Source organism: Perna viridis, chromosome 6, assembly GCF_037379345.1.
Source record: "Perna viridis isolate PV_CMFRI_1.1 ecotype Kerala chromosome 6, ASM3737934v1, whole genome shotgun sequence".
In the NCBI taxonomy this organism is placed as follows: domain Eukaryota; kingdom Metazoa; phylum Mollusca; class Bivalvia; order Mytilida; family Mytilidae; genus Perna; species Perna viridis.
The window spans coordinates 33976059-33992046 of NC_142450.1; the positions used below are offsets into that span (position 1 = coordinate 33976059).

Consider the following 15988-nt stretch of genomic DNA (forward strand, 5'->3'; position numbering starts at 1 on the left):
TTATTTTATGTTCTTTGTTGTGTTCATCTGTTTTCCATGTCTGGTCTTTGTCCATGGATTACATACTTTTGATTTCCGCTAAGCAGCATAAATGGTGTTTCTACAGATTTGTATAATTGTATATTTTCATCAAAGTTAACCTTAATTCTTTTGTGCTGTTTGTACAGGTAAATAATTATATAATTGTTGATTAATAGATGGATAGCTGTATACTAGAATATATCCAGTAACAGACAAAAACTGAATTATCTATTAATTTGTTAATTTAAGACCACTGACTAAACTGCAATCTATAGAAGTTAAATTTTAGGTCTTAACCTCAAAACTGCCATTATTTTGTATAAATCATTTAAATAAGTCAAATATAATATTCACATAATTTATTATTAAATCATCTGTAATTTATAACGTAAAATCTTTAGCACATATTGCACAATTCCACAAGCGTAAAAAAAATACTTTCATCAGGATTACATATTGATCACAACTTTTCCTACACGAATTTTATCTACTTCGGGCAATAAGGTTACAGCCTCATCTAGATTTACTGTTTTGGAAACTTTTGTTCTGAAATAGAAAATCTTAGCTACAGCATATTAAGTCTTTAAAAACATATTCAAAAACCAACTTATTATTATGGAAAACCAAGAAACAACACATCTGAATTTGAAAAGATTCAGTGAAAGGCTATTTTTGACAAGTTTTGGCAGCCATCTGTAGGATGTCATTATCAAATTAATAACTAATTAATCCAATTTAACACAAGTGAAGTAATGGATATGCAGCAGCTTAAAAGTGTAAAATAAATTAAAAAAAAAACCTACTTCAATTGTCCTCTTTCCATCTTATTGACAACGTCCTGTAATATATCTGTACATCATTAAGAAAAAGTAGAGAAATGCAGGGAAAAAGCTGTCAACAAATAAAAAAGTTGTATCAAAGTCTTTTAATTATAGCCTTCAAACAGTAAAAATAGCAATTAAAGTTCTCCTGAGATCTATTTTAACAAATTAAAAAATAACACAAAAAAATTATGCGAAATATATGAGAGTTTACTACTCCTTCAAATTATACTATCAAAAGTATTTATCAGATCAAATATTGATTAAATCAAAGGATACGTTGATATCTTCCATGCTGAGCGTACGAAAGAGTCCATATATTTTCAAACAAGAAACTGACACTGGCCCCACGAAGAAATAACTGCTGACTGTCTGGGGGGTCAAGCTGTAAGATAAAATTAAAAATTATAAAGCAGCATTAGAAACAGATAGGCTATTAATTCTTATCGACTAAATGAAAGCTGACAAAATTTGTTTCCACACATGTTTCCATCTGTATAAATCATTTAAAGAAGTCACATGATTTATTATTAAAAAATCTTTAGCACATATTGCACTATTCCACAAGTGGAAAAAATTACTTTCATCAGGATTACATATTGATGACAACTTTATGGTGTATCCATCTGCGCCATGAAAACTGATTTAGTTTTCCTTTCCTCTTTCATCTACCCCAGACTTGACTTTTTATGAGCAACTCAGCGAGTGTTTCTAGAAAAGCAGAGGATGCTTACCCTACTGGTGCACCTGGTCCATGCTCCCAGTTTTTAGTGGAGTTTGAGTTGCTCATTTGCGTTTGTTACTTTGTATGTATAATCTTAGTTACTTCATGTTCTTTGTTGTGTATGTCTGTTTTCCATGTCTGTCCCTGGTTTACATTCTTTTGAATACCGCTATAACCTTGGTTCCCTTGATTATTCTTTCCAAACAGGGTTGTTATTTTATTCATCCTCTTTCAGAAATGTGTTTCAAAGTGGAAAGGTCGTTATTCTATAATGGTAAATGCAATACAAACTATATCAGGTACTAATATGTATTTTATGGCCCAAAGCATTGTGGACAATGGACTGAGAGGTTCTTCAATCATAATCAGGAAACCCAAAATGTGATAGACCAACAGAAAAATTAAGGGTCACTATATTGGTATACCCCTGACTCCTTAAGTGGGGGTTAAAAAAAAAAAGGAGTAATTTGATCTTGAAAGAAATTAGTAACTGAAAAATAGAGTAAAACTTCAATAATGACGTCTTCCAATTGTCATCATACCTGAAGGTCACTTTGACATGTGATCCATTTCCCAGACATCCCTAAACAGGAAATGATGTCATGCTTATGTAAAACTGGATAATGTTTTGTCTCTTCAACTTCCTTTATATCTTCATCCTGTGTGAACATTCTCACTGAAATAATAAAATACAAAAATCAGCACTTTTTAAAACTTCAGTATAGCAATTTCTAAGAGCCGACCAGGGGGTGATTCTTGTTAAAAAAAATCTATAGAGTTTCAGAATTAGGGAAGCACAAAAATAATAACCCTGTTGCAATTTTTTAGATCTTGATCTGTTCAAATGAGTTAAGATTAGTTAGAATACATTATGAAAGGGGGAAGATAGGTATGAAAATTGCAGCAGAAAGTACCATTATAAAAATATTTAACTATTTACAAATATCTCTTTTCCATGGATTCGTTTTCAAAAACTGACTTCACATTTTTTTTAACAGAACCATACTAGGAGGAATAAATTAGGAACATACGTCTAGATATTTTAATTTATGAATCACTGTTTTCAACCTTGTCATATTTTTTTAAATGACAAAATGGAACTAGCTTAATTTGTTTTAGAAATAGCAGTACCTAACAAAATCATCATCAGTTTTTTTGTTGATTCTGTTCTCATCCTAAAGATTAAATTAGCTTTAATGGAAATCTTCAGCATCGCCAATAGTTTTGAATCTTGTTCTGATTATGGTTCTGGTGCATTTTACTCAGGTCAAGCCTGGGTAAAATAAATCTCAAATTAACTTTTCCCCCAATTCTCAATTGCAAGTAAATTGGTTGAAAAGGGGTTAAGTAAGGATCTCCATTTCAGAAATTTTATGAAACCAGTAAAGTGTGTGTACTGAATGAAACAGTGTTTAATAATAATAAAGAATACAATTAGTGGTTTGATACATAAAATAGCACATTTTTTACACTGACTAAATCAAGAAAAAAAATATCTAAAAAACATTCATAAATAGAATTTCTATTTTTTCACTTACCAGTAAGATATAAAAAAAAGAATTCTACTTAGTATTATTTTTTTTTAAACATTTGATAAAAAGCACATTCAACTTCTGTCCAAACCTTTTAGACATTCAAAGTTCCTTAACTCTGAAAAGAAAATAGGATTAATCAAGAAAAATGAAGGGCATCCAGACTAACATTCCAACAAAATTTATCGAAAGTTCAAATAAACACGAACTTACCACCATTATCTATGACAACATCTACACCTACTCCTCCAGTTTCCTCCATCACACTACTGACTAAGATATTGCTACTCTTAGATATGTCTATTATCTGAGCTACAAAATGTTATGATAACTATGTGTAAAATCTCAATCAACAGAAAAGGTACATTAATTCCTTGACATCAAAAATCGTTCTTTTATCACACATTTATATGTATTTCACTATAAACCAGAAATTTCAGTATTCAGTTAATACCCAGAATCAAGATGTTTTCATTGAAGTTTTATAAAAAACATTTCATCATCTACCTAAGTATTCTGAGACACTATATAGAATTAACATAGTTCAACATAGAATAAGTTCATATTCAAAAGATTCTACGGGCAACCAAAGGCTGAAGAGACTAATTTATAAAACTTGGATTTCAGATCCATCAGTGATCCAAAGAACAGAAGTAGAAGTTTTTGTATGCTTTGCCATCTGTAAAGTTTAGCAAGTGTTTTTGGACACTGACAAAATCATGACATTGCCCTTAAAAAATTGACCTTTAACCTATAATCATGAAAAGAAAATTGGGTTTCAATATTGATAGATAAGGACTACCAAGTAAGAATGTGCCAAAAAATGATAAAAATCATTTGATGGATGTTGAGTTTTAAGAAAGGTACCAGTAATAGGTATGGGAAAAGCATAAGGACAGACAGTAAGATTACTGTTTCGTAAATTCATTGGACAGGGAATAATAAAAAATCAAGTCATTCTAATGAACCACTGTAATAATTAATAGTTGGATAAAACTGTCTTACCAACAGGAGGATTGACTTTGTCTAGAAACATCTGTTCCTCTTGACTGCTAGAAGTAGTAATCACCTACAGAAGAAAACACATAAAACTTTCATTGTCTTCTTAATTAAATTGTATCTAAAAAATTATGAAACCCATTTTGGTGACAAATAAAATTTAAAATCAAAACTGATATTGTTTTAAACTTGCAAGAGTGTGCCCAAAAGATCACACAAATGCTCAGCAGTCAAAAAGTAATCTTACTGTCTATCCTTACGTTTTTTTTTCATACCTATTACTGGTACTGGCAGAATTCTTAGGGAGCTTTTTTATATCACCCAGAAGTCAAGATAGATTTATACTGAAAGTTTTATCAGTTCAGTTCAAATTGCCATAATATCCCAAAGGCAAAAACCATTATTATAAAAGATATATATAAAAGCATTTTCTACAAAATTATTTAATTTAACTTTTAAACAGTATATTTTATAGCATTCAAGAGCAAGGGTTTTACTGACATATATATATATATTACAAATAAATGTAATTTCTGTACTTTTTTCTTTCTTTTGCTGAAAATGTAGTTTTTTTTTCCTTTCCTTTTGGTTGGAGGGGGGGCTATGTTATTTTCTCAGTTTAGTATTACCACCATAATCTATGATTACTCAACACAGCATTTACCTATAGGAATTCACTTTTTTTATAAATATAATACCTTAGCACCCCACTGTGTAGCTAGCTGTATAACTGTATAACCAAAAGGTGAAGCCCCATCTATGACAAGTATAGTATCCCCGGGAAACACTTTAGCTTGGTAGAACAAGCCTGTGTAAGCCTTTACACAATCTCCAATACAAGCAGCTGCATCCTCAAAATTCAATCTTTCTGGTTTCTTCACTGTAAATATATAATGGTCAAAGATTACACTAATGGGTGAGTTTAGCTTTACAGCTCAAAAAGGGTACATAAAAATTCAAATTACTCAATGATTAAAAAGTGCATGTATCTGTATACTTGTATGACTCTCTCTAATCTTAACAAAAAATAATTAATGAATGCTGCAAGGCCTGCTGATGGTCAAATTGACCTATTTCAATGTTTATTAGAATCATGCAAATTCTGTAATATGTGATACATTCCAAAAAAGGCTAAACATTTTTATTTTTGTTATTGAGTTGGTCTATATGATGTAATGTAAAACTATTCATTCCAATCTTTCTGCATTTTAGTGTCATTTATAGAGTTGTCTCCCTTAGTTACATTTTCTACAGTACATTCTAAGTATTTTTTTATATTTCCTATGAACAAGGGTTATATGAAACCACATGTTAATTTCTGCTTGCTATAACATTTTAAACAAAATATCAAAAATAAAAATATGTAGGGTTTCCAACCATGTATCACATTTTGCATGATTCTTATCTGGAGTGCTACTTAATAGTTCATGCAATGAGAAGTTATAATGAGACATTACAATTGACTATAAAATGATTAAGTTACACTTATAAAAAAGATAATGGGGAAAACAGAGGGTTAAACCTAAAAAGTTACTTTTTTAATTCAATACTTTTAACAATATAGCATATAACTGAAAATTTACATTTAAAACTTGCATAATCCAATCCCATAATGCTTTCAGTAAGTATTTGAATTTCTTAGAAAATAAAGTATAATTACCAACATCATATTCTGACATTAAACAAAACTCTCCACACCCTGGATAATAACTATCTACAGGAACTATACCTAGAAGTACAAAAAGATAAAATTAGGCATGTCCAAACTACATAGTAAAAATTAAATTTATGGTGTAAAGGTTTGAGGCTGACCTCTCTACACACTATCACTTAATGCATCTGCTATTTTAAAAGATTGAAGAGCAAGTCTGCATTCAGAGACTATTAAAACACATGCTGCTCCAACAGTAAATACAAAGTTCAAAATTTGTTTATGAGAGGGAAATTCTCTCAGCAGTAGAACATTTGAACCCAATTGACTTAGAGCATTCCAATATACTAGTAAACCATGGTTGAGCAACTGACCTCATCAAATAAAACATGAAAAATAACTTACATTCAAATGGTACTGGAGGCATTCTGATAATTATGATACAGTTTTAAAAAAAAAGATTTTTCATCCTACAAGTACCTTAAGTGTCTGAAATAAGGTCTTTATAACAAATACAACACTGAATTTTACAGAGCAACAATTGCTACATAGTATGTCACAATTAATGACATGTATTGCACACATTCTACACCTACCTGAGTTCTACACCTACCTACAACAGAATCTCCCACTTGTACATTGGAAACTCCTTCACCAATCCCCATAACGATGCCAGAGATATCCTGTCCAACAATATATCTTTCTCTGGGTGTTTTTTTAAACAGCTCATTTAGAGCCTACATAAAAATAGAAATGTTGAATTTTCAAAGTTCAGGTTACGTTACTTTCTGGGCCAAGCATTAATATGGTAATGAGCTAAGAAAAAATGTGTTTTATGTAGCAGTATGCATTTCCATTCTCTGTAGATGCAATCTTAAATATATCAGATCTTTATCATATCAGCAATTTTTTTAAAGGGCATCATCTATCATGACTATAATGTAATTGTTTTGATTTTAATTCTCAGAATTTTAGCATGCAAATGCATTCTTTGCAACGAAATATTTCTCTCCAAGTACAAATGTTTCAAATTAACCTTACTTTACACTTAGGACACACCAGAGCACAAGACTTGACTTGTACCACTATATCATACTTGTCAGGTGTGGGTTTTTCAACCTGAAATAATCAAAAACTAAAAAAGAAAACACAAGCAAAACAAGACACACAGAGGCCAGAAATTCCTGACATGTCCTAAAAATGTGGCAGGGTTAAAGTACTTCAGTGTGATTACAACCCTCCTCCTTTTTAAATCTGGCCACTAAAGAAAAAATATCACACGATTAAATCAATACGAAAATGGTTACGTCTACAATGGTATTCTACTTTGTTTTTTTTTTCGTAAATGATAACAATAATATGTGAAGTGTCTAGTTGTGCATATTGATGGACAACACTAAACCTAAATGCCCTCTAAGCTGGAGAATAAAACTTTAATCAAATAATATCCTATCAAAAAGGGCTAAATGGCAGAGAAGTTTAAAAATGGCAAAATGAAAATTTGGGATGTAGCTGATAGACTGTGAGTAAAATAGATTTCTACAAGATGGCAGAAAAATGACATCAAAAAGAAATATGTGAAATGTCAGATTAAAATCAGATCACACCAAGCTGCAATGTTTTACATGTCTCATATTTGATGAAATATATGTTACCTACATCATCAGCAAGTATGAACTTTGGATGCCCTGAAGAGGTTGAACAGTAGATTCCTTTCATTGCCCTTCAAATGTCAATTATCTGGAAATAACAATTGAAGGAAGATAGGAATGTCAACATGAAGACAACAAAAACGATATCAATTAACTTGGGGTATTTGTACCAATTATCTTCAAGTCATCTTTGTATTTTATCATCTGGAGTCATTCTTTCAGATCATTTTCCTAAAGAATACTTTTTGTTGAGAAGTTGGAAATTGTTTTTTATACCTGGTGCATTGTTTTTATTATTGACAAATGGTTATGCTACTTGATCTTTTTATGTGGTGTTAAGACTAATGAAACAACAGTGGTTATTATTTGTCCAACTTTGGTGAACATATATCACATAACATGATGCTATGAATACAGGTAATGTTTATATATTAATATAGTCTCTTTTTAAAAGATGAAAAAATATGTAGATTTGGCTTCTCCTCACTAGTAGATTTACCACATTCGATTACATTGAATCTCCTTCTAGTTCTGTTTGGCACCCAAATAAAAAACTCGTCACGGTGATTGAGTGTGCATTTAAGTCCTCGGACTCTATACAAATTTAAAATATGACCATAGAACCTTTGAGGGAGTTCATGCTGTTGGGAATTAAGAGATCTGCTGTCAATAATGTGGTGCAAATATGGACGTTTACCATTTGGGATGTAAAACTCAAATAATAGACAATTACAAGTAGTCCCTAATCTTCTATAGGACAGGTAGGACATCACCCAATTTAATGATAAGTTACATTTCTATCAATCCTATAGCTTTAGCATATGACTTAATCCTCTTACAGGTTACACCCACGACATTATCATACTGAAAAAAAAATAGTTTAGGTACGGGTAAGATTTGATGTGATTATTCAAATATTGTCTCAATACATATCAACACTGACTCTTGTCTTTATACCTTAATCTTCAGGTCAGAAAAAGCGCTATGGCTTCTGTAGACCCCTCATCATCTTTAGTGGTAGGTTTTCTCTGGCGTAATAAAAACTTGTAACATAGACACATAGACTTATGTATGGGTTAGCCCAAAAATACATATGCAATATAATGCCACAAAATTAAAATGAACAGGTGAATTTGTATGGGTTCCATTCATTATCATTTAAGGCAGATTTAAAGGCATTGATGGACCTTGAAGTAAAGGTTAATGAAGGAAGTACATGTAGCTGAGTAACAGAGTAATCTAGTTGGTAGAGTGTCTGCTTACCCTGGACTGCGTACAGTAGCAAGGATTCCGGGTTATATCCCTTACTGGGATATTGTTGCGATTTTTATTGAGTATGCAAGCTACAAATTACAACTGAAAAAGCTTATTTTGCCAAGTCGAATTCTCCTTGAAACAGGGTTGTCATGTTTTCATTTGATCTTTCAGTAGGGTTATCAATCATATACCATAAACTTTATAACTGGCAATAAACGGAAGGTAATTCAAGTTCATCAATTTTAAAATAAAGAGGTTCTAGCAGACTGCTAAAAGAAACCGGAAGTTGATTTTACGCCTCTGTCAACCACAATGCAATTCGCTTCCGCTTTTTGCTGGGGTGTACCCAGACACATAAAATTAGGATTTTAAATGTTTTTACTATAAGATGAAGCAGCTATGTTAATAAGAACAGTATGTTTCAGTTCTAGCATTCATCAGAGAGATACACCAACAGAAAGTTAAGGTGATAAGAACCAAAATCCACGCTTTTGTCCAAAATAAACTTACACTTCGATCAAGTTATTTACTTCACTTATCTTTTGCCGGTTAGATCGCTGTCGTCGAATAATTACTGTGAATAATATTTGTTTGTGTTGTTGCATTCTTCAAGATTGCTTTTGATTGATTTAAGACCGTCCATGAAGGTCGGTACTTGTAGGAAAGTAAGTAAACTTTATTTAGTCGGCACATATATACATTTTAACAAATCAACACGAGCTCTTATGAGCTCTTTAACCGACTAAGCTTTGTATAAGCACTTGCCAGATTTAATGTTTTCGGAAGCTCCTCTTACATCTTATGAGATATGTCCTGCTAGATTACATGTTATTTTTATGAAACCAAATACTGTGATAGATCACCATATGCAGATCAATGTCCGGATTTAAGAATCAAATAGTCTTATTAAAGATAAATCCATGGACTTTGCAATTCTTTTGTGTGGTATCTGACTGATGTCCAAAAGCCCCTACATCACTTGCTAGATTGCATGAGACTTAATTGAATCCAGGTCGGTTTGCCCCGATTCTAAATGAATACTGGCTGGTCATAACTACTGTCTGGGTCTAGGCTGCTTTCTGTTTTATCTCTGTCTAACTCACCAATAAGGTTTGCGTCCATGGTAGGGCGCTGCATTCTTCATGAGTGAAGTTGATGCACCTAAGGGCTTATCTATACTGGTCAATGCTAACACTGGTGTTGCAGTTACGATGCTGCCATCAGTCACATACATCACACGTAATTCCATGCTGGCGCTTACTAACCACCTGGTCACAAGAGATACAAACATCTGATATAATGGATATGTAAGAGAATGAATGCAAATCTTGCCTTATGTATGCTTCTGAATCGTTAGGCTTTGACATGGCTCAGGAAAACACAAGCTTCGGAATTCTTTTTATTTTGATTAATTGAACTCGGCTTCCAAGCTCAGGACTTGACCTCAAATGATAGCATATATAAATCATGTCTTAATTACCTATAATTGTTGTGATAACAAATTCAATATGACCTTTAATTTAATTACCAATAATTGACATCGTGTAAATAAAACATTCTAATCTATCTCCCATTCAATTAATTAACGACTAATTAAATTATATTTACAATTATGATATAAAAGCAGTTATATTATTGTTATAACATGTTGATTGAAGCCAGCTAGTTCATTGTTAAACAATATCCTAATTGTTATTTCAAATTGCCAAGCCAATTAAAACAATAACAATTTATCATAAGACTAATTTATGGCAAGCCGAAGTAGACAAAAATGAACATTTTCTTCATTTTCTAATATTACAAATTGGATTTCTTATATCACAAAACTTTTTTAATATTAAAAAATCATTATTTGATATTAAAAATTCAATTGAATTTCTAATATTAAAAAACTATTTTTGAATATTAGAAATTGATTTTCTTATATTAGAAAATGGATTTGTCGTATTCAATGACAATTTTATAATATTAGAAAATAATTTTGTAATATTAAAAAATGTGACCGATTTTCTAATATAACAAATTCATTTTCTTATATTACAGATTCAATTTGTAATATTACAAAATGTATGATATTTTATAATATTACTAAATCAGGAATTTTTAATATTAGAAAATGAATTTATAATATTAGAAAATGAATTTGTATTATTAGAAAATAATTGTTTTCTAATATTAAAAAACTATTTTTTTTAATATTACAAATTCATTTTCTAATATCACAAAACACTTTTTAATATTTAAAATTCAATTGAATTTCTAACATTCAAAACAATTTTTTAATATAGGAAATTCATTTTCTAATATTAGAAAATGGATTTGTTGTATTCAGTTACGATTTTTTAATAATAGAAAATCTTCTTGTAATATTAAAAAATGTGACTGATTTTCTAATATTACAAATTCATTTTCTAATATTACAAATTCAATTTGTAATATTACAAAATGTGTGATATTTTATAATACAATGTATTACTAAATCAGAATTTGTAATATTAGAAAATAAATTTTTAATATTACAAATTGAATTTCTAATATTAAAAAATCTTTTCTAATATTGAAAAAATGATTTTGTAATATTAGAAATTCATTTTCTAATATTATAAAATATTGATTTTTGTTCACTTTGGCTTGCCATACTAATTAATCAATTTACTATTATGATGTCAAAATAACAAAAGAAAGTGGATGATAATTAAAAGCATTAAAATTGAAGTGTACATTTTTTTAAATGATATGATATTTTATAAATAATTTTAGAAATAATGTGATATTTTATTAATGAAAATTGTAAAATATAATCGGGGGCGAAACGACTCGCTTATCGGGGTGAAACGACCCGCCCTCAACTTAATGGAATGTTAAATGCAGGTCAAAATGTTGCAACAATACTCTGAAGCACTGCAAATGCATTTTTTTTTAATTTTCATTTTGTTAGTTTCTGCTTTTGAACTGTAGTTATTTATAGACATCTCAATCAAAGTGTAATTGAAATTTAATTCTCCACAAGGTGCATGTACAAGTATGCAGAAAATGAGTGAGTGGGAAAGTGGTGGCCTTTAAGACTACAAAAACAAAGAATGCTTTAGAACCTACTTTTACTATTACTTGCGTTGTATTATTCACTATACAGTCGAACTTCACTCGCTCGAAGTCGGATGGCTCGAACACCTGGGATTTTTTTAATACAATTTAAAGTACAGAACTTTTCTCCTATATATTCAATATAAACAAACTTGGATTTCTCAAACACTTGAACTGACTAGTCAATCCATCCTGGTAATAAATTTTTGAGAATAAACCTCACTAACTCAAACTCGTTAGCCATTTTGTCAGTTTGGGTCATAAAAGTTGTGAAAATTGAAACCCTATCATTAATCAAAGTGTAATTTTAATTAATTACATGTAATATTGTAGTCATCACTAATTGGTAGTTTTAAATAATCTAACATATGCATTGTACGGATTGAAGTTCAAAATGTTCCGAAGTCGGCATAATGAAAGTGTCTAAGAAAATTAGAAGGAAACAAATCATTGGCAATTGAACTCTAAAGGTTTTTTTAAAGCAAAAACAGTATTTTTAATGTCCACAAATCAACAAAACCATCCGAAAGCAAATGAAAAATATCCAAGAACTAACAAAACTTCATAGAAAGTAAGCAATATCTAATGATAAAGTTGAACTCAGGCCGGCAACGAAAACAATCTGGAAATATACAAAATCCAATTTCTCGAACTCACTGTAACCCGAACACATTTCAATGGTTCCTTGGAGTTCGAGCTACCAAGGTTTGGCTGTATATTTAAAGTACATGTGTATGTTTGTATAACTGTACACTTGTATGTATAGGTACATTACTATCATAATCCAGGTTATTTATCTTGAAGTCTAGATAATGCATTTAAAATTTCAAAAGAAGTACTTACAATTTAGAGTCATAAAGGAAACTTATGATTCATGTTGTATTGTGTACATGTATTAAGCAAATGTTATACCCTTTTAGATCTCTACATAATGATGCACCTATTACTTATCAAAAATCCATGTTTTGACAATATTAAAAAAAATAAATGTATGGATATGAACTCTAGGCATGTAATGCTGCTGGGGATAAAGTTATCAATCCAATGAAAGACAGTCCGTCCATTAAATATGAACTAAATAGGGCTAATTACATGTAACATGGGCAACAAAGTATTTTAGTACATGAAATAAAAGTGGGACTTACATTTACTGTAATGATGTTTATTTTTTTTTTTCAGGTTAAGATTATTGTACAGAGGAGCTAATTTGGTTAAATATTCGAGAGGTTAACATGGCTGGTGCAAGTGGTAAGGTTACAATACATATGATACAAGTACATGTATCAAAGTTAATGATAATTTCAAATTAGTTTATGTACTTTCCATAATTATGTAAACATAGAAACTAAGAATGCAAGACATACCTTTTTTTACTACATGGAAAATTATTGTAGACTATTACAGAATCAGTGTAGTAATCTTGAAGAATGTTGCAGTCATAATTTAGATTTTTAACTATTATATTGTCTTATGTGTATGAAAACTGTCATAATTGTGCTGAGTTTTTTTTTTAAGAATTGTCTGAACAAAAATTGTACATGTATGCATGTGCAAATTTTTTTTGAGGGGGAGGGGGGGTCAAATACATATTTTATGATAAATTTCAAATCTAACTTTGTTACTGAATTTCTAACATAACTTTGGTGTTGTGAAGCCTTTTTATGCTTACTCTTCATGATGTACTAGTTCCTCATAGTTATAGTGACCCATCTATTTTTTTTTTTTCAAATGGTATGCTGCAAAAGACCTCAACAGCTTCCATGTATATCCATTTTATTAACTGTAAAATTGTTTGACATGTATGATAAGTGATACTTTGTATATCATAAATACATGTAGTGGAATTATTGATTTAACAAATGATGATCTGGAATCTATTAAATACAATACAGAGAGTTTTTAGTCTAGATAGAAGCATACTTCCAATTCTACCACTCGTTATAGAAAGCTGAAAGAAATATTAGTTTTGTTGACTATCTTCATCTCATCTACCCAAAAGAGCTTGAAATTTAGATCACTACAGACACACAGATTTTTACCTCTGATCTTAACCTTATCTTGATGTTAATAAAAAGAGGAAAACTTTCAATTAAGCTCTATTACTGGGAAAAACATTGATTACCACATTGTTAATTATCTATTCGTGTGTACTAATACTCTACATGCTCCAGTTGATCCAGCAATGAACATATGGCTTTTTTGTTTTCAACCTATACACTTTGCTAAAAATTAAAGACTATTATACCAATTTTCTATGTAGGACTCAGCAGCTTATTCAGTAGGTCCTTGGAAAATGATATGTTCTCATAGATTAAGGTTATCACTCCATAAGTTTTTCAGTTGTCATGACCAGACTGACTAGTTATGGAGAACAAACTTCATCTTTTATTGGCATGTTTACTTTTATTTTCACTCTTAAGGTGGAGATGCTTGGAGAATATCTGGAGAAGATAGAATGAAACATGATACCCAGTTCTTTCAACTGAAACCTGTAAATGGATTTATCACAGGTAAATATGAAGTAATACACGTACAATAGTACCATCTAACATTTTTGAATATATCAAATTCATGTCAATAATTTATTTTGCTTTGAAGATTTAAATGAAGATTATAAATCTATTTATTGATAATTTTATTGCAGGAGAACAAGCGAAGGGATTTTTTATGCAGTCAGGATTGCCCACTGCTGTATTGGGACAAATATGGTTTGTAATTTATTTATGATGGTTGAAGAATAGTTGGTCCATCTTTTACAATACATTTATAGATATGAAATTGAATGGATTAAACACAACAGAAAATGCTTATAATAGGATTTAAAAGAGATATATTTTGTGTCTGTATTAGTTGTCATGTACATTTTTGGACAGTTAAATGAAACCATTGTCAACCACACCTCTCTTTTTCATGACATTGGCATAAAAACTTACGACTACATGACTGATAGATGCATGACATTTTAGTGTTGGGCAAAGTTTATTTAAGAATTGTTTCGATTTGTTGGTTAGAGTATTGGACATATAAGTTTTTGTATTGGCTTCTGCTGAATTTACAGCAAAGCAGTTTTATGTTACAGCCTAAACTGACTCAAAGTTGTTTGTAACCAATATTATTACTGAAAATTTTTTAAATTCTTTTTATTTTATTTTAATTTAAAAAAATGAAAAGAAAACGAAAGTAGACAAACAAAAATATGAAATCAACTTTTTTTTTAACGCAGGTCAATTCTTTCAACTTCATCCGCTGATTATTTAATAGCGCCATTTGTAATTTACATGGTTAAGTGTATTTGGATAATATTAAAAAAGATCTGTAATGAGGGGACATGGATAAAATACCATTGAAGCTTGATTATGTTTAATGAAAGGTTTTGTTCAATAATGCTGAACTATTCAGAATTTCATAGAAATTAAAATATTTGTAACTGCAGAATAAAAAAAAAAATACTAGTAGTACCTCTGTTGTTTGATTTGAAAAATTATATTATATTTTTAACTTAATATTTCAATTACATGTAACTGATATTAAAACCCTACAAAAACAATTTTGTGAATTCCAATTGCAAAACTTTTCAGGACTCTAGCTGATATGAACAACGATGGAAAAATGGACAAGAAAGAATTTTCTATTGCTATGCACCTGATAAAGAAAAAGTTACAAGGATTTGAGCTCCCAAAGGCTTTACCCCCTAGTTTAAAAGCTGATCCCTCGCCAATGACTGGTGGTATGGGAATGGCCCCACCCATGGGTATGAGTATGGTCACAGGTAACTATTTTCATTTTAAGAGTTGCTCAGTAAGTGAAAAAAAAAACAAGTTTCCTTACAAACTATTAGCTTCAGTCTCAAGCGTAATGTTTATATTCATATTCAAACTTCAAAAAATTGAAACCAACATAATATATCAGGCATGAAAAGCTGAAATTTGTTTAGGCATGCTCATTAATATTAAACAAAAAAACCCAGATTTTCAAAAAGTCAAAACCTTTAAAAGTATGTTAAAAAAGTGTGTGTAAGTATGGTCCAATAGTATGTACAGTACATACTATTGGACCATACTTACACACACTTTTTTAACATACTTTTAAAGGTTTTGACTTTTAGAAAATCTGGGTTTTTTTTAGACTTTTCTTAGGAACAGGCTCAAGGTTTCATTAGTCAATTCTCTTCTAAAGATTTGTTGCCATCCTTCTTATTTGAGGAGTTTTAGGTTGAAGAGGGCTTTTTAAGTGTGGTGTTAGGCAAA

General features: G+C 30.4%; 2 protein-coding genes across 10 annotated transcripts in view; one reads left to right on the forward strand and one right to left on the reverse strand.

Moving 5' to 3' along the window:
- Positions 1 to 365: 365 nt before the first annotated feature.
- LOC148614651 (ferry endosomal RAB5 effector complex subunit 4-like) lies at positions 366 to 8962 on the reverse strand. 3 transcript variants are annotated; one of them, XM_088588914.1, is made up of 12 exons: positions 8849 to 8962; positions 7408 to 7488; positions 6790 to 6867; positions 6362 to 6485; positions 5758 to 5826; positions 4796 to 4977; positions 4104 to 4167; positions 3312 to 3410; positions 2109 to 2242; positions 1122 to 1227; positions 825 to 870; positions 366 to 567 (listed from the first exon to the last, which is right to left on the reverse strand). In XM_088588914.1, the coding sequence occupies exons 2-12, from the start codon at positions 7465 to 7467 to the stop codon at positions 471 to 473; spliced, it is 1059 nt and encodes a 352-aa protein (XP_088445040.1). In that variant the 5' UTR covers positions 7468 to 7488; positions 8849 to 8962; the 3' UTR covers positions 366 to 470. The 3 variants fall into 3 exon arrangements, with proteins under 3 accessions (XP_088445040.1, XP_088445038.1, XP_088445037.1); XM_088588912.1 differs by having other exon boundaries at positions 8358 to 8944; XM_088588911.1 differs by having other exon boundaries at positions 8664 to 8943.
- LOC148614652 (intersectin-1-like) overlaps positions 8957 to 15988 on the forward strand; it is a 58717-nt gene continuing 51685 nt past the window's right edge. For 2 of the 7 annotated variants that reach the window (XM_088588904.1, XM_088588903.1), the window contains exons 1-5: positions 8974 to 9123; positions 12921 to 12989; positions 14162 to 14251; positions 14386 to 14449; positions 15320 to 15510. In XM_088588904.1, the coding sequence (XP_088445030.1) occupies positions 12974 to 12989; positions 14162 to 14251; positions 14386 to 14449; positions 15320 to 15510 (361 nt within the window). In that variant the 5' untranslated portion in view covers positions 8974 to 9123; positions 12921 to 12973. Of the gene's footprint in view, positions 9323 to 12920; positions 12990 to 14161; positions 14252 to 14385; positions 14450 to 15319; positions 15511 to 15988 lie in introns of all 7 variants that reach the window. The other 5 variants (XM_088588905.1, XM_088588906.1, XM_088588909.1 and 2 more) reach the window with 5 other exon arrangements.

Coding starts and splice junctions, on each gene's coding strand:
- LOC148614651 (XM_088588914.1), bottom strand. CDS start 7,467: ATGAAAGGAATCTACTGTTCAACCTCTTCAGGGCATCCAAAGTTCATA. Junction 1,228..2,108: donor CATGTCAAAGTGACCTTCAG/GTATGATGACAA, acceptor TTTATCTTACAG/CTTGACCCCCCAGACAGTCA. Junction 871..1,121: donor TCAGCATGGAAGATATCAAC/GTATCCTTTGAT, acceptor AATGATGTACAG/ATATATTACAGGACGTTGTC.